This window comes from Balaenoptera musculus, chromosome 9 (assembly GCF_009873245.2).
Source record: "Balaenoptera musculus isolate JJ_BM4_2016_0621 chromosome 9, mBalMus1.pri.v3, whole genome shotgun sequence".
In the NCBI taxonomy this organism is placed as follows: Eukaryota; Metazoa; Chordata; class Mammalia; order Artiodactyla; family Balaenopteridae; genus Balaenoptera; species Balaenoptera musculus.
The window spans coordinates 51,810,913-51,829,473 of record NC_045793.1 but is presented as its reverse complement, the minus strand read 5'-3'; the positions used below and the strand labels follow the sequence as shown (position 1 = coordinate 51,829,473).

The 18,561-nt window shown below is 40.3% G+C and overlaps 1 protein-coding gene and 1 long non-coding RNA gene across 4 annotated transcripts in view; one reads left to right on the top strand and one right to left on the bottom strand.

The window, feature by feature from the left end:
- Nucleotides 1-1,771: 1,771 nt before the first annotated feature.
- On the bottom strand, nucleotides 1,772-4,620 carry LOC118901102 (cytochrome c). Of its 2 annotated transcripts, none has more exons than XM_036864148.1 (3): nucleotides 4,466-4,620; nucleotides 2,914-3,090; nucleotides 1,772-2,800 (listed from the first exon to the last, which is right to left on the bottom strand). In XM_036864148.1, exons 2-3 carry the CDS (start codon nucleotides 3,080-3,082, stop codon nucleotides 2,652-2,654), a joined length of 318 nt encoding a protein of 105 aa, XP_036720043.1. In that variant the 5' UTR covers nucleotides 3,083-3,090; nucleotides 4,466-4,620; the 3' UTR covers nucleotides 1,772-2,651. The 2 variants fall into 2 exon arrangements, with proteins under 2 accessions (XP_036720043.1, XP_036720044.1); XM_036864149.1 differs by lacking the exon at nucleotides 4,466-4,620 and adding an exon at nucleotides 4,007-4,153.
- A 91-nt stretch (nucleotides 4,621-4,711) lies between these two features.
- Nucleotides 4,712-18,561, top strand: part of LOC118900413 — a 95,405-nt gene continuing 81,555 nt past the window's right edge. For both annotated transcript variants that reach the window (XR_005021141.1, XR_005021140.1), the window contains exons 1-2: nucleotides 4,712-4,778; nucleotides 11,956-12,067. This is a non-coding gene — a long non-coding RNA (uncharacterized LOC118900413). The remainder of the gene's footprint in view (nucleotides 4,779-11,955; nucleotides 12,068-18,561) is intronic.

The window sequence follows — 18,561 nt, the reverse complement described above, 5'->3', positions numbered from 1 at the left end:
TCACTGGGCTTCCCTGGTGGCGCAGTGGTTGAGAATCTGCCTGCCAATGCAGGGGACACGGGCTCGAGTCCTGGTCTGAGAAGATCCCACATGCCGCGGAGCAACTAGGCCCGTGAGCCACAACTTCTGAGCCTGTGCCTCTGGAGCCTGTGCTCCACAAGAGAGGCCGCGATAGTGAGAGGCCCGTGCACCGCGATGAAGAGTGGCCCCGCTTGCCGCAACTAGAGAAAGCCCTCGCACAGAAACGAAGACCCAACACAGCCAAAAATAAATTAATTAATTAATTAAAAAAAAAAAATATATATATATATATAAAAAAAAAGGTGTATCGCTACATACCATGAGAATAACACCTAACTAAAATAAATTGCCAACTTATGAATGGAAGATGTAGAATGTATGGTAAAATTATAAAGGTGAGCATATCAGATTTAGAGACAGGAATTGGAATCAGTGTTCAAGGGCACTTAGTGTACTTGTAAGAATCCTAGATTAGGAAAACAAAGAGTTCAGAGGAAGCACTTTTGTTATAGACCACGCATGGTTCTAGTTCTAGACCTGTGCTGTTAACACTCTCGTCATCTGTGGCTATGCAAACCTAAACTGACTAAAGTTGAATAAAATTAAAAATTCAGTTCTGTAGCCACACTACCCAAATTCCGTAACTACACCTGGTTGGTGGCTAACTGGACAGCACATATTCAGTCTGTCACCACAGAAAGCTGTATTGGATAGTGCTATTCTAGACAAAATCCAGAATATAGGGGGCACCTGGAAGAAACACTTCTTAAATACACCTGGCTCTCACTTTTGATACTACTCACCAAGCCACCTATGAAGAGACACTAGGAATGAAGACATGTGGGTTATACGGTGCTAGCTTTTTGGGTTTCTTTATTTCTAAGAGAGCACACACCCCTTACAGCTAGGAATGTCCCTTCTTTTGAATTAACTATAGGAACTTATAAATCACTAGAGGCACTTATTGAGTACAACTGGCCTAGAAAGCAGCAGGGACTCAGCAATCCTCTGTCAGCATAGGCCTTAGTTGACTTGGGAAACACAGAAATAAATCAGTTCCCTGGTCTCCATGTCTTTCCATATTGGTCCAGAACTCTCTCAGAAGCTAATTGCTACACCGTCTCTGGATATCACCTGAATTACAGCAGGCTTTCTTTTGCTTCCCCAAACTGTTTCTGCACATGTTTCCAGACTGACTGCTTTCTCACATTTCTCCAATGACTGAAAATAAGAGTCACAAGTTACAAAGTGCTTTGTCAGGCCTTACAGGCCTACCTACTCATCCCCATCACCTTTGATAAGGCTTCTTCCTGGTTTCCTCACTGTCACACAAAGAGATGGCTCTCACCACCGGCACAGACTTACTTCCCCCACCGAGAATTTCTCTCAGCATTCTTCATGGCTTAGTTCAAGCTCACCATTCCATAAAATTTCTAGGGACTGCTCTAAACATGTACAGCACAAACTGTGTATGAAATAATTTTGTACATATACTACAACCATGTACTGTACATACCACAAAACTATGGCCAGAAACACATTCTTCTTTCTACATTTGGCATAAATGCTGCAGTGCTCATTCTGGCCAAAGAAACTGGGTGGATTACTGAAGTGTTCTAGTGCAGGCTGTCCTAGAAGACCAAGTAAACACAATCTAGTACTATGACTAGTAACAATGCTGCGTATTTTGAGGTATTATATTTTTCAACCATTTTGGTATGTCAGTAAATCAAGCACATTAGAAAAATCATGATCTGTGACTTTGTTTTTAATTCTCAAGCCTTATGATCAGATAATTTACAAACCTGTGCTAATGATATAGCTCCTCTACCTTAACCCTTCTGAGTTGGCAAAAGCACGATTACCAATCACACATCTATAGTACTTCTAGTTGTGTTTCTGAATACCTGTTTAAAAGACAATCCTGAATTTTAACTTAGTCTGACTTTGTAAAGAATTCACAAGCAAATTTCCCAACCTATCATGTCACAGTGAATTTTAAAAGCATCTGATCTTAAAGATCATCTATAAAATGTGAGAAGTACTAAATATTCTTTATCTGATGCTATACATAAACCACACTAAAATGCCCTTCATTAAGTAAAATGCAATATTTTAGATGGAGAATTTTAATTAAATTGGCATAGTTAAGACCAAAAAGATAAAGTGGACATTGTCAGCGTATCTTCAGCCCTTGCCTTAACAGGTGAATGAACACAACTTGAAACACAGGTGAATCTTGCCGGTCTATGAGACAGTGAAGGGAGCTTCTCAATATTTAAATATATTAATATAACCAGCTATAGAAATCTAAATATAAAACCAATCTCCTATAGGGTTTGAGAAGGCATTCACCATATCCCTGAAAAGTTTAACATTCCTTATTCAAGTTTAATCATCTCTTTAGAAGGGGAAAACAGTGATAGTACTTGCTGAACCAGAATTACTATCAAAATTCAAAAAGCTGACCATATTCATTTAGCCACAAGCCAATCTTATTTAAATCAGGACAGAAATATTACATCAGCTATTCATGATCTGAATTCTAGTGTATGAGATCAATTTAAATATGGTACACATAAAAAGTCATGAGACATTTGTTTCATAATAAATAAGGCAGTGGCCAACTATTACTCATTAGTAGCTTTTTTGAGATAAGCTATCAAGTCTGCCCTTTCTCCCTTCTTCTTAATGCCAGCGAAGATCATTTTTGTTCCAGGGATGTACTTCTTGGGATTCTCCAAATACTCCATCAGCGTCTCCTCTCCCCAGGTGATGCCTAAACAAGGAGGGATGTATTGTTAAGTATGTCACACTCCTGAAAAAGTGTTTACCAAAGGTTACACTCATGCAATTTGTGCTTGTGTTAGTTAACAATGGTCCCCCTCTTACCTTTGTTCTTGTTGGCATCTGTGTAAGAGAATCCGACAGCCTGACCTGTCTTTCGCCCAAACAGACCATGGAGATTTGGCCCAGTCTTGTGCTTGCCTCCCTTTTCCACAGTATGGCACTGGGCACACTTCTGAACAAAAATCTTCTTGCCCTTCTCAACATCACACATTTTTAAATCTAAAAATGAAAGACTCAATTAATTTTTTCTCCAAGTAAAAAAAGTGTAAACCAATGATCAACTCCAGCCACTAACTCACTGCAAACTTATGACATTATATACCAGGTTGAATTTTGTTTTACTTAGTTCACTTGTAAAAGATTCTTTAATACAAAAAACACTATCTGGAAGAACTTCCTTAAAAACACGTCTGTGTGTGTGTGTCAACTAAAAATTGGCACTTGACATCTGCCTCTACAAGCATTAAGGCACAAGCCACTGCAGCTTTTGACCTTCAACACATCCTGAAGAGTTCAGGGTAGAGATCAGGAATGAGGCACTCTGTGGTCTGGGAAAAACTGGCAAAACAGGCCTTTAGATAAATAACCCCTGGTTGGGGAACCAAGATCCCACAAGCGCATGCTGGGGCCGAGAAAAAAAAAAAAAAAAGAAATGCTGTCTCCCAGTCTCTTGTCCTCATTTTGCCCCAAATAGAACTTACAACTCTTACGCTGTGCATTTTTTTCCAGTTGACATAAGTGATGAAAGCAAATTAGGAACCTACTTCAAAACCATTTCAAAAGATGACATCAAGGTCACAAAAAGTCACAAATCTGAATAAGCTGAACTGTGAATATATTAAACCCAAACCACCAAAATTCCAACTTTTAAGGCGGTCTAATTATTCATACTACAATTTAAAGCCTCCTCTCTCTGAAGATAAAGCAAAATACAGTTTTACAAAAAGGGAAATAATGGTTGATTCAGCCTGCTCAGGTCCCTCTAAATTGCCTTGCTGTGGGTGGAAGGCCAGCAGCAGGCTTTTGAGGTCTCCCCGGGAATGCCCATTCTCCAAGAATGGGCTCTGGGATCCCCGGGGGAGACCACGAGGTCATCCATCCAAGCCAGTTTCAAGGAGACTGTGATGAAACCTACCTCTCCGAGGTGCCTGAGCAGGTTAAGGGGGGAAGCGACAGGTGGCCAGGAAAAGTAATGACTTATTGGAAGAGCAGCAGCTTTTGCTCTCTTGGAAAGAGGACGTGAAGCGCTGCGCACCATCCCCCGACTCCCGCCCTCACTCCGGAGGAAATCTTGTCTATCATTGCCATAGCCCCGCAGTCCCGACAACGGAGGGCCCGCGTCTCGGAAAGAACCGCGAACAAGCCGCCTCCGAGCTTTCAGGACCTTGACCGAGACCACGCCACGACCTAGTTAGGGTCCCGACCCACCTCACGCCGTAGCCCGCCGGGCTGGGCGCAGTCCGGGGCCCCCCACTCCCTGTCCCCAACCCGGCCCCCGCCCACGGGCCTCAGTACACCCGCGCGCCCCCCACGCAGGCGCGCGCCCTCATGGCTCGGTTTCTCGCCCGCCGTGGCCTCCGCGCTCCGCGCCCACCGTTCTTTCTCCGTGTACGACTAAGCCGTTCCCGCTCGCAAGCCGAACGTCCCACTCTCTAATCCCAAGGACACGCCGGTCCACGCCTATGTATGGGTGAAAATGCAACCAAACTCGCTCCGCCCTCTGCCCTCCTGACGTGCGGCCCGGCGAACTGATACGTAGTGACGTCGCCGCCCCCCATTGGCTCGGGTCTGCGGGGCTGAGTCAGGACCCTGTGCGCGCGCTGCCGGCTAGCACTGTGAGGGGAACAGCGTGAATGCCCCTCCTCTCCCGGCCTTTCCTTCCCGTCAGTTACGACAGGCCATTAGAGGTACGACACCGAGGTTGTGCCGGGAGGGGCTGACATCAACCTCGGACCTCAGGGTGCATGCGCGTGCCGACTGGGAGGGTGGAGCGGAGTCGAGGGGTGGATCGAGGGCATAAGCCTGTAAGGTAACGGGTCTCCTGCTGGTTGACGTAATGCTGTTTGAGCCGCACGTTTTGCCTGCTTAGAGGGAGACGGTCAACTCTGACAAACCTAGAGGTCTCCTGGCTATCATCCCTTCACCTGGCGACCTTTACCCAGACTCGGTCGTATTTCCGCGGCTGGCGCCAGCTGCACCCCGGAGAAATAATCCGGAACCAGGAGTTAAAGAGTTGGACACGAGCTCCTGACCTTGTTCTTGTTTTGCTTCCACCCTGTGACTTTAAGTCATCTTCTTCCAAATCTCCCCTTGATGGAGCCCAGAAGACTGGGGCAGGTGCGGCAGTTGAGGCAGAGACTGGATTATAGCTCTGGTTCTTCAGCTGCCGGCGTCTTTTCTGCCAACACCTGCTTCTCGCGTTTGTGTGCAGAAAGCGAGGAGTGTGTGCGAACAGCTTCCAGGAAGAAACATTTTTACGTGGTTAGAGAATTCTTGGAAATCTAGAGAGAATTTGCATCCCAGCTAACCTAGGCGAAGGTCATGTTCAAGTAAGCTAATGTGGCTGGTCTTTAGATAAATAACCCCTGGTTGGGTAACTAATATTAGAAATTCTAATTCTAATATTAGAAGTGCAGTTTTGATCACTACAACTTCCGGTAATCATACTTTTCCTCCAGAACTAGCTCCCCTTCCTGACATGCTCCGTTTTGTCAGTGGGAAATTTCTCGACTCCCTTCTCCCTCAAATTAAGTTCCCCCCGAGTTCGAATGCATTTTTCCTCCTTTCCCATATTCTGTCTAACGCTGCCGTATTCATTCAGTCAAGTGTTTATTGAATGCATATTATGTGCCAGGCACTGTCTGGAAACGTGGAGTAAATCAGCGGGGACTTCTTCTCTGGTGGAGCTAACATTCTACCATCTTCCTCTCGCCTCCAGATTAAGCAATAGATACCAGGAGGTTAACCTATATTGCCTCAGATCCCCCTTAAACCACAGTTCCTATAATTTTTGCTCCAGACCGTTTATTTCCCCATATGACTAGATTATTTTTATTGTTTTCTGTGTCCCGATTTCCCTTTTCCCTCTCTCTAATCTCACACACTGCTGCCACAGAAGTGTGCTATAAAACAGAGCAGAAATCACAACTTGAATATTCAAGACATTTTGTGCCTTTTGGAGGGGACCAAGATAGTGTTTAAGTGTACTACTGAAGTAGGCTCATTTGGCTAGGTACCCAAGTTTTTGAAAGACCAAGCTTAGCAACACTTTGCAAATTCAGCCTATAATTCTGAAGCCAAGTCCTGATATTGCCGCCCATATCCCTTCAAGGAATACTTGGTCCTTAAATAGGTAATTGTCCTATTAAAATCTTCTGTGTTTGTGGTATCAGAAGTTACTAGTCTTTGTTCAGTGGACTGATGGGGAGTAACAGCATAGTGCTGGTACTGCAGGTCATGTAGAAGTAGCAATAAATCAACTGGCCTAGTGAATTGATTGACATTTCAAGTTTATTCCTATGAGGGGGAGAATAGAAAACCAGAAGTTCCTAATACTTTTAACTAAGGGAATTGTGGATTAAGAGTCTTGTTATTGAAAGTAATGGGAAAATGAGGAGAAAGAGAACAAGAGCAAAAATGAACACTTGGCACATTCCTGTAGTAAAGCAGATACCATAAAATTTGTGCTTAGTAGCCGTGTATTCAGGTTCTAAAGAGATTCATAATGCTTACAGTGTATTCAAGATACCTGAGAGAATTAGTTGAGGAGAACAGTAATATTCTGCAAGTTGCTGTGTTTCATATTCATATATCTGTTCTCTCTACCTCCATCTTTTCCTAGAGTAGTGGCTGGTAAGAGGTATAACCATTATAAAACAAATGCCTTAGATTTCTGCTTCCAGCAACACAATGGGTGACATATTTTTAAAAACCTTCATGATGAAAAAAATCGAGTGAAATACCACCCCCTCAAATCAAAATATAATGAGGTTGCAAGAAAGTGAGGGAAATCTGGTTGGGGGCAGGGGTGAGGCAGGGAATAAGAACTGAAAACTGTGATAAGCATAAGCTGATTTCTAGAGCCACCTCATGGACGTTTGCTGAAGTGAAATAGCCTTAGGCTTTAAGAGCAGCTCTGTGGAATAGAAGTAAAGCTTATACAAGGGAGGAGTGGGGGAGAGGGGAGGGGAAGTTTGGCTGAGACCCCTGCATAACGCTGGAACACTTGAATCTAAAGGATAAAATACAGTCTGCTTACTGGCAAAGGGAAGAAGCAAGTTAGTCTTGTCTGGCTTGGCCTTAGGTACTGGGTGGGAAGAAAAAGTATCCCCTGATAATTCATAACCACAGGTCTGCCCTCATGCAGGTTTAGGGTTTGATTTTATTTTACCTGCATGCTCTGAGGAACCTCTAGCAGAAAAATGAGCAAAGTAGTTGTGTATGGGCAGTGTATTCTGGTGTCTGGCAAAAAAACAAACTCAAATTTCCACAGGAATGTCTCAACCCAGGCCCCTTGAATTCCCACACTCTTAAGAAATGCCAAGCATGAGATGATGATGAGAAACAACAAAGAGAAAAATTACAGTCCATAGGTGTTGGAATTATTAGATATTGTTGGGGAAGTAAAAACCTTACCAACAAAGAGAGACCTCTTCACATCACTGTGGAAAGAAAGCAAACACATTTATTGTTGAATAAGCACATTATAGAATAGCTGTATATAGATAATCCACAAGAAACTACCAAATCAGAATAAGACCTCACACAATTTATACAGCTAAGCTAGTTATAATCCTTTTCTCTCACGCTATTTTTAGCTAGCATATAACATGAGGCTTTGGGATCAGTAGTACCCTATTTTTCATTTGGCAGCACGATTATCACTTATTATTTGGATTAATGGTAACCTGTTTTCCATAGGAGGATTTGACATCACAGTTTGTGGCCAGATCCTTCTTAGTTAAGTTTTTATTTTTTCACATTCCTTCACCCTAAGTTCACTTGGAATTTGTGGTAGCCGTTTGTTTAATTAGTTGTCCTCATCCAAAAGAAAAATAAAACTTTTATTTTACTGAGAAACAAATGGTTACATCTACATTAAGCTCCCAAGGTGAAGCTGTATCTTCCTAGGTGTTTACATTTCAAAACAGTTGAAGCCCAGGCCTTCAGAGAGACTTATTTACATTCCAAAAGGTTAGAGTGAGAATTTAGGCTCTTTAGATTTTCCTAGGAAGCACTCTTAGAAGGAGGGAGAGAGCGGAAATGGTTTCTTTTTCCTGTATAAACAGAAAAAATAATTTTTATTTATCTTTACAATGTATAGTATTAAATGACATTGAAAACATTTAGATAAACAAAAGAAGGAAACAAAAACATGTGCAACAAACAAGGGACTATCAAAAATAATGTGGCAGATTTTAAAAAGAGCCAGATAATTTCGATAAATGAAAGTTATAATCATTGAAATAAACTTAATATAGTATGATAAGCTTTATAGAAAATTCAAGGACAAGCAAATCTAAGCCATAGCTACAACTAAAGGAAATGATAAACACAAATACATAATGTAATTCTGAGAGAGCAGGCCAGGGAATGGAATGAGAAGGAGTATATAGGTAGATAGAGGTTTTAGATAATATTTGAGTGATTGGATTATAGATTAATTGGTTTTTTAAAAATATCAAATAAATAAATATGGCCAGCCATCCCACATTAAAAACTCAAAAGAATGGGCCACAAAGCACATTTTAAAAACAGGTTAAAAAAAGACACAAATGAAAGAAATAATGAACTGGAAGGTAGATATAAAGAAATTACTACAGGTAATATAGAAAACAAATGGTAGACTATAGAAAAGAGAAATTAGAGAAGTTAAGACATAGGAAAGATAGAACAAGGAGGTCTATTTAGAGTTCCAGAACAATAAAGTGGAGAAAACTGGGGAGAGACCTATGTTTGACAATATAGTGTCTGAGAATTTTCCAAAACTGATTAAGACATGAGTCTCAGATTCAGGAAGCACATGAATGCAAGCAGGATAAACAAAATCAACATTAAGACACATGTTGGTGGAACATCAGAACCCTCAAGACAAAGAGAAGTGTTTAAAATAATCAGGTATAGAGACTTCCCTGGAGGTCCAGTGGTTAAGACTCTGTGCTTCCACTGCAGGGGGCACAGGTTTGATCCCTGGTCAGGGAATTAAGATCCCACATGCGGTGCGGCCAAAAAATTAAAAAAAAAAAAAAAATCAGATGTAAAATACTATCTACTTAAAAAATCGCAAATAGACATATAACAGGTTTCTCAATAGCAACAATGAAAACCAGAAGTCAGTAGAGTAGCTGAACAGTAAAGTAAAACAGTAGAGTAAAAAATAGAAGTCCTTAACATCCCAACTGATTGAAAAAATAGGTGTAAAGCCAGAATTATGTATCTAGCTAAACTTTTATTCAAGAATGAAGGCAAAAATATTTACAGAAAAGCAGAGAGTTTATCACCAACAGATTCTTACTAGAAAAACCTCTGAAGAATGTACTTCAAAAAAGGTAGAAAATTATCCCAAAGGAAGCCTGAAATTCAAGAAGGAAGGGTGAAAAAAGTAAATACGTGGATAAATCTAATGAAAACATTAACTGTATAAAAAATAAAAATGTCTAATTTGGAAAGTAAAAGCCAAAGTAGTTAAAATATTCACTATAACATTTAAGATGGGAGAGTATGATCAGAGTTTAGTTTTAAGTTCAGTATATTGTTCTTGAAGTAGTCATGTTAAAACTTTAAGCATAACCACTAAATGGATAGGAATAGAGTGTATAACTTCTGAAACACTTAAAGGTAAAATGGAATTTAAAAATTTACCCAATCCTGAAGATGTTAGGGAAGGAGAAAAATAAACAGAATGTCAAAAGTTCTGCTTCCAGGAACAACAAAGTAGTTAATGCAGACGAACTCTTTGCTGAAGACAATTTGAAAAGCTGGGTGTTTTAGTTATCTACTGCATAACAAGTCACCCTAAAACTCAGCAGCTTAAAACACAAACATATTTATCATCTTACAATTTCTGTGGGTCAGGAATCTGGAAGCAGCTCAGCTGTGTTCTGATTCTGGCTCAGGGTCTCAGGAGTTTGTAGTCACAAACTGTTGGATAGAGAGCTCAAATAGGACTGGAGAATCCAATTCCAAGCTCATTTGTATGGTCGTCAGGCCTCAGTTCCTTGTCGGCTCTTGGCTGAAGGCCTCTGGATGGGACTGCTTACACTGTAGAAGCTTGCTTCCCCCAGACTGAGAGATAGAGACCCCAAGACAGAGGCCAGTCTTTTATAACCTTTTATAATCTTATGATATACCATCACTTCTACCATTGGTCACAGAGACTAACCCTGGTACAATGTAGGAGGGACCTTCCCAAGTGTGTAAATACTATGATGCAGAGATCACTGGGCACAGTGGGTGATATAACCACATGCTTATTTATCTAGAAATCTACCTATATCTCTATAATATCAATTCAGCTCTTGCAGAGGTTGTGGAACCTGGTACCTGGTAAACAACTCTTGCATTAGGTCAGAATTTCAAAGGGCTACACCCTGGGTGTGAGGGTGAACTGGAAGGAAAACAGTTCTTACGAGGTCTGTAGCCTGACTTCTTTTCTGGTTGGCCAAGGGAAACCTAAAATTTTGAATTTGGAATAAGGAATTCTGTTGCCTTCAGCCACCTGGCAGAACCAAATGAAAATTCTCTCTGGAAGAAGATAAAATCAGACTAGATCTCAAATTATTTCTACAATAAAGTTTTAAAATAAAGTGCTCAGCAAAGAAAGAAAGATAACTAGATACACAATATGAGTGAGAGCCAGCAGAAGCAGGGAAGAGATCATAGGGACTCCAGATTTTGGAATTATCAGACAGACTATAAAACATTTGTTTATTATGTTCTAGAGATAAAAGCCAGGCCTGAAAATTTTAGAAGGGAACTGGAAAGTATATTTTCAAAAAATATGACATAACAAATGTGAAAAAGAATCAAATAGAAATTTTGGAACTGATAAAAAACAAAAGAGAATACAAGATTAAAAATATAATACAAAAAAAAGAAAAAAGAAAAAAATTTAAGAGGATACAGTGATAATGTATAATGTACTTTTCGTGGGGTCCCAGAAGGAGAGAAGAGAGAATGGGGTAGAAGCAATATTTGAAAGATGTAAGTCCAGAGATTCAAGAAACCCTGTGATTCCCAAATCCGTAAAACACCAAAGACAAAGATAATAACTTAAAGCAAAATGAGAAAAACACATTCGAAGGCCTTTTAGACAGTTAAGTTTTCTACAGCAACAATAGAAGCCAGAAGACAGTATATGGATAGCTTCAACGTACTGAAAGAAAATAACTGTCAAATTAAATTCTTTATCTGGCAAACATATCTCTTAAGAATGAAAGAAAAATAAAGACATTTCAAACAAAAACTGAGCTTGCAACCAGCATATCCACACTGAAGGAAATTCTGAAAGGTGTTCTTTAGACAAAAGGAGAATGATTCCAGATTGAGAGATCAGAGACAAAGTTAGAGATTAACTCATTTTTTTAAATACATGATCGTATTGGCATTTTATTTATTTATTTATTTTTATAAATTTATTTATTTATTTATTGGCTGTGTTGGGTCTTCATTGCTGCACGTGGGCTTTCTTTAGTGCAGTGAGCGGGGGCTACTCTTCTTTGTGGTGCACAGCTTTCTCATTGCAGTGGCTTCTCTTGTTTCGGAGCACAGGCCCTAAGTGCACGGGCTTCAGTAGTTGTGGCATGTGGGCTCAATAGTTGTGGCTTGCGGGCTCTAGAGCGCAGGCTCAGTAGTTGTGGCGCACGGGCTTAGTTGCTCCGCAACATGTGGGATCTTACCAGACCAGGGCTCAAACCCATGTCCCCTGCATTGGCAGGTGGATTCTTAACCACTGCGCCACCAGGGAAGTCCCGAGATTAACTCATTATTGACCAGGGGATTTTTGCAGAAACTAATGCCCATGACCGGCGATTTTTATTTTGGCCGGCCAAAAATTAATTCTGTTATTTCACTATCACTTTGCAGGTTATTTACATTCAATAGTTACACCTGACACACCTGTAAAGTCTTCTAATTTTCGTGAAATGTTGTCTTCAATCCACTCTTCTGTGGAAGCAAAGGAGCATTCTCTAGCACCGTGAGTTTCATTTTCACTTTCCACATCAGAATCAATCACTAAGGTTTTTTGTCTTTTTCTTGGCCTAATATTCACATCGTCGGAATCAGAACTATATTCCGAAGAACTATCATCTTCTGAGACATTAGTATATATGTTGCTCAGACAATCAGAGAAAGTATCTGCATAAAATTCACTGAAAACTTCTTCTTCACTCAAAATTTTGTGATGTGTCATTTTTGAAAAATTTATTTTATAATATACACAAGGTTGGAACAAAAACCTAATGGGGCAAAATGTGAATGATAACGACAGTCACAAGTTGTATAATGAACCCTTGATAAATGTTAAGCTCTAACAACTTCGCATGGTGATGTTAATTGTATCACTCTCTAAAAATGTATTAATATGTCTCCAGTCAATAATGTGTTTAAGAGCAATAAAATAGGTAAATATGTGGTTGAATCCAAATGAACACTGGTCAAATAGTAATGTCCTTTGTAGTTGAAATATATACATGACAGCAATAGCATATAAGTCAATAGAAAAGTAAATAGAGGGCTTCCCTGGTGGCGCAGTGGTTGAGAATCTGCCTGCCAATGCAGGGGACACGGGTTCGAGCCCTGGTCTGGGAAGATCCCACATGCCACGGAGCAACTGGGCCCGTGAGCCACAATTACTGAGCCTGCGCGTCTGGAGCCTGTGCTCCGCAACAAGAGAGGCCGCGATGGTGAGAGGCCCGCGCACCGCGATGAAGAGTGGTCCCCACTTGCCACAACTAGAGAAAGCCCTCACACAGAAACGAAGACTCAACACAGTCATAAATAAATAAATAAAAGAACGTGAATTTCTAAAAAAAAAAAGAAAAGAAAAGTAAATAGAATTGAAATATTCTAAGATCCTTGCATTATCCAGGAAGAGGGTATATTTTCTTTCTTTCTTTCATTTTTTTTTGGGCCATGCGGCTTGTGGGATCTCAGTTTCCTGACCAGGGATCAAACCTGGGCCCCTGGCAGTGAGAGCGATGAGTCCTAACCACTGGACTGCCAGGGAATTCCCTATTTTCTAGGGAAACTAATAAGGTAATATATCATATTAAAATAGTATATTTTCAAAGTAATGGGAAAAATAAAATGGTGTTTAATTTTTTTAAAAAAGACAAGAAAAAGAGAAAAATAACTTAAACAGGCAGGAAAAAACCCCCACCATATTGTAAGATGGTAAAGTAGAACCCAATTAGATAAGTTGTTATATTAAATGAACTTAATTCTGTAGTTTTTTGTTGTTGTTGTTTTGTTTTGTTTTGCTTGTTTTTTAAAATCTTGGCCAGGCCACACGGCTTGCAGGATCTCAGTTCCCTGACCAGGGATTGAACCCCGGCCATGGCACTGAAAGCGCCAAATCCTAACCACTAGACCACCAGGGAACTCCCTAAATTCTGTAGTTTTATTTTTCTTTTAAGCATTTATTTATTTATTCATGGCTGCATTGGGTCTTTGTTGATGCTCACGGGCTTTCTCTAGTTGTGTCGGGTGGGGGCTACTCTTTGTTGCGGTGCGCGGGCTTCTCATTGTGGTGGCTTCTCTTGTTGTGGAGCACAGGCTCTAGGTGCACGGGCTTCAGTAGTTGTGGCACGTGGGCTCAGTAGTTGTGGCTCATGGGCTCCAGAGCGCAGGCTTGGTAGTTGTGGCGCACAGGTTTAGTTGCTTCGCTGCATGTGGGATCTTCCCAGACCAGGGATCGAACCCGTGTCCCCTGCATCGGCAATGTGGATTCTTAACCACTGTGCCACCAGGGAAGTCTAATTCTATAGTTTTAAGACAAACGATTTCCAAAAAATTTTTTTTTCCAAAAATAAATATTTGCTCTTTACAAAAGTGTATCTAAAGCATAAGAATGTTTGAAAGTAAAAGAATGGACTAATATAACAGATAAATGTCTGGTAAGAAAGATGAAAAAAAAAGGCACTAAAAATTCATGTGAAAAATGACAAATCATGTAGACACTGAAAAAAAATAAGCATTATTTTATTGAAGATTTAGATCAAATGAAAATTCCTTGAAAAGTAGAATTTATCAAAACTGACATAGGAATAAAGAGCAAACAAATAATACTATTTAAAAAAATAAAAGAGGGGACTTCGCTGGTGGTGCAGTGGATAAGACTCCACGCTCCCAATGCAGGGGGCCTGGGTTCGATCCCTGGTCAGAGAACTAGATTCCACATGCATGCCGCAACTAAGAGTTCTCATACCACAACTAAGGAGCCCACGTGCTGCAACTGAGGAGCCAGCTAGCCACAGCTAAGGAGCCCGCCTGCTGCAACTAAGACCTGGTGCAACCAAATACATAAATATTTTTAAAAAAGAACAGAAAAGAAAAAATTCTTTAAAATTAAAGAAATTGAATCCATAATTTAAAGTCTTCCCACAAGGAAAACTCTAGGCCCAGATGGCCCCAGTGGTAAATTGTACCAAACATTTAAGGAAGAAATAATCCCAGTAACTAATAACTTCTTTTGGAGGACAGAAAAAGAGTATACTTACATATATATATGGAACTGCAGCTTCAGTTAGCATTATAGCCTTATTAAATTTAAAATAATATATTCTCATTCTCCTAAATCCATCTGTATTGTGAATATGCCACATAGGTGATTTAAATGGGATGTGACAGGAATAATTACCCCTGCATTTTTCAAGTCTTGGATGGTGGCACTGATACTAGTGTGCCTTCCTCACCCCCTTCCGCAAGATTTGACATTAACTTTATTTTGGGGAGAGAGGGTGCTCAATATGTTACTGAGTCCAAGTTCATACTGCTCACTGCATGATAGGCCAATAAATCATGAGACTAGTCGCTGGGGCAAGAAATAGCGACTTTATTCGGAAAGCCAGCAGACAGAGAAAATGGTGGACTAGTATCCCAAAGAACCATCTTCCCTGAGTTAGAATTCAGGCTTCTTTTATACTAAAAGGGAAGGAGGTAAAGTCCTGGTTCTGGTCAGACTCCGGAGGGGATGTGTTAATTTCTTCCTGCCTGCAGCCATTCACAGATAGGCCTGGTCAGGATGTTTCCTGTGAGCAAAACAATTTGTTGTTACACTAAAAAATTTTAGCTTAACGCTCATTACATGGGCGGCAGGATTCTCAGATGTATGCCATCATGTATAATTTAAGCTTATAGGCAACATCCCTTTTGTGATTAACTTGTAGCAATGGCAATAGAATTCAAAGCTTAAAGTAAAAGAAACAGATCCAATATGGAGTCAGATTTGTTCTTCCTTATTACAATGATACTTCCACTGACCTTTTCTTTCTTTATGGGTTAGGGAGCCAAAGAAGGGATTCTGCCAGTTGCTGAGTTTATCTGTTCCAAAGACACACTCAAGAACTGGGGAAATAATTACAAATTGGTTCTTATCAGCTCCATCAAGAAGTAAACTTGGCCTCCCTCCTCTGACTGGTGGCTCACAGTGGTCTTCTGGGTCTAAAGGGATTAGTAAGAGCCATTGCTTAATAGTCTTGAAATGAATAGGTATTTCCTTTTTTGCAGTGCACAGTTATCCCTTGGATCTCTTTGTGAAAGGTTAGGTAGAAGATTTAGAATGATACTTGTTATTTGCTGGGTCTTTCCTCACCTCATTAATCAGTTTCACCCTCATTAATCATGCTCAGGAATTGTGAACTAATTCTGACCTGAGTTTTGGCAAGGGATTATGACTCTGTTTTGGTGACTCAAGTTGGATCCTTTTTACTTTTAATGTTTTTTTGTTATACACAGCACATAGACCTTACTGTGCTGCTTGTCTGTTTCAATCCTGAGTAACCCAAGAGCAATTGACCAGTGCCCAACATCCTTCTGTATCAAACTGCTCTGATTACCCTCCCATCCTGCTGCCTCTTACAGTAGCCATTCCTATTTTGCCTCTGAAAGTTAGTGGTAAGCTTGGCTTTTGCTAACCAGGGATTCTATTATCCCCTTTAAAATCAGGGAACCCATTTCAATTCAGTATTCTCCCTTCAGTTAACAGATACTTCATTGTGTTTCAAAGAAGTTTGTAATCCCTTCACAAATTTATTTTTTAACCTTATAATTTATTAAGCTGTAATTCACATTCCATACAATTTAAATTATATAATTCAGTGATTTTTAATATAGTCAGAGATATGAGTAATCACCACAACAGTCAATTTCAGAACATTTTTATCACATCAAGGAGAAAACCTCATATATTTAATTATTACTCCTCTGCCCCTCTATCCCCCCATTCATATCACCCCAATCCCCCAGCCCTAAGCAACCATTAATCTATTTTCTGTCTCTATAGCTTACTAAATCCTGGATTTTTGTATCAATGGAATCATGTAGTATGTGGTCTTTTGTGGCTTCTTTCACTTCGTATTATGTTTTCAAGGTTCCTTCATGTGGTAGCATATATTAGAACTTAATTCCTTTTTATGGCCAAATAATATTCCATTGTATTGATATACCACAATTTGTTTATCCATTCATCCATTAAATGATATCTGGGTTGTTTCCAATTGGGACTATTACAAATAAAGCTACCATGAATATTCATGTACAGGTTTTGGTGTGAACATAGTCTTCATTTCTTTGGGATAAATGTCCATTAGTACAATTTATGGATCATATGGAAGTTGCATGTTTAGTTTTTAGGAAATTGGCAAACTATTTTCCAGCACTTGCTAGCAATGTTTGAATGATTCAGTTTCTCCATATCCTCACCAGCCCTTGGTGTTTTCACTATTTATTTTAGCCATTCTCATAGATGTGTCATGATATCTCATTGTGGTTTTAATTTGCATTTCTCTAATGGTTAATGAATGATGTTGAATGTCTTCTCTTGTGATTATTTGCCATTGTATCCTCTTTGGTGAAATGATTCTTTATGTCTTTTGCCCATTTTCTAACGGGATTGTTTGTTACTTTACTGTTGAATGTTTAGAGTTCTTTATAAATTGCAGATATTAGTCCTTTGTTATATATATGGCTTGCAAAATATTTTCTCCCAGTCTATAGCATATCTTTTCATCCTTTCACCAGCCGAAGTTTTAAATTTTGATGAAGTTCAATTTGTCAGTTTTTTCTTTTATCGATCATGTTTTTTGTGTCAAGTCTAAGAACTCAAGCCTGAATGAAGCACAGACATATTTTCTCAGTAAGGTACATCACAGACTTCCTGCACTTAGGAACAGTGCACATGCACTATCTTGGGCCATTTTACACAGCAAAATCACCAACAAAGGGCACAAAATGTAAAAAACGTGGCAAGAAGTAGACTGCAAAAAGGACACATGTTTACAATATGAGAGCTGAGACAAGAAGGGAGAGCATTGCCTTGTTCAACCTTAGCTGGTAACTCTTTCTCCTGGAGAGTTGATGTCTGTCAGTTTTCTGGTAGCCTAGCGGGGAAGGGAGCTGCACCTCTCAGCCCTCAGGAGTCACTGTGCTGGTTGTCCTCTTTTTGCCTCTCTAGATCCATTTCCCCCTTCTTTGCCTTAGGACATTGTTATCTAAGGACTGCATCACCTGGGTCCCCTTGCTCTCTGACTTCTGGTTGTATTTGGCTAGTGGGAGGCACTGTAACAGTGGGCCCTTCCCTTTTCCTGAAGGGATGGGAGGGGTCTTACAATTGCTAGTTCTGGGAACCTCATTGGAGTCTCCCTTAACCCTGCCCACATCTTGTAAAGGGTCCTTTTGCTAAACTCCCCTCAGTGAAATCCTTTGAGGGTCTGTTTCCTGCTGGGACCCTGACTGATACAAATACTTACTCCCCTGTTTTCAGAACAGTATCCAGTCCTCAGCTATGCCTGGTGTTCTCCACACCAGGAATACTCTTTTTTACCTTTCTTTGGAAAATAATCCCTCCAGACTTCTATCAGGGTGGGCACTTGTCTAGCACTGGGGAGTGGGGTAGGGTGGGGCAGGGAGAGATTCTAAGAATCAATTGTGTCTTAGCTTTCACCCAATCTTCCTTAATTTAGCAACCCTCTATCCCTGCCCTACCCCCTGCCTTTACTCCCAGACACGGTCACTCCTGATACTGAGCTCCAGAGCCTTTTGAGGATTCTGCTGTATAAACCGGGCTGTTTTGCCCACTGCCAGTATAGGGTTCTAGTGTCTTTAGCCAGCAAGGATCTATCTTTCATCATCTCCTTTCTAAAATGTTCCTAGTGTCCCAGCTCTGCTCCCCCAACTGACCTGGCTAGTTTATGCTTTGGATAAAACAAAAACAAAATACAGTAAAAACAAACAACAAAAACCAAACAAACGAAAAACAAAGCCAAAAACTTTCCTGTAGTTTTAATGTGCTCTTTGGAGTGAGTGAAATTAGACGCATGGAGTCAATCTATCTTAATCTGGAAGCCTCCATAAAGATTTTTCAAAATTGAGTTTATGATGAGCAAGACTTGGAGTGTAGATATTCTCTGCCACCAAATGAGGCCAGATCCATTAGCTTTAACAACCAGCAGAGTTAGGAGGAGAGCTGAC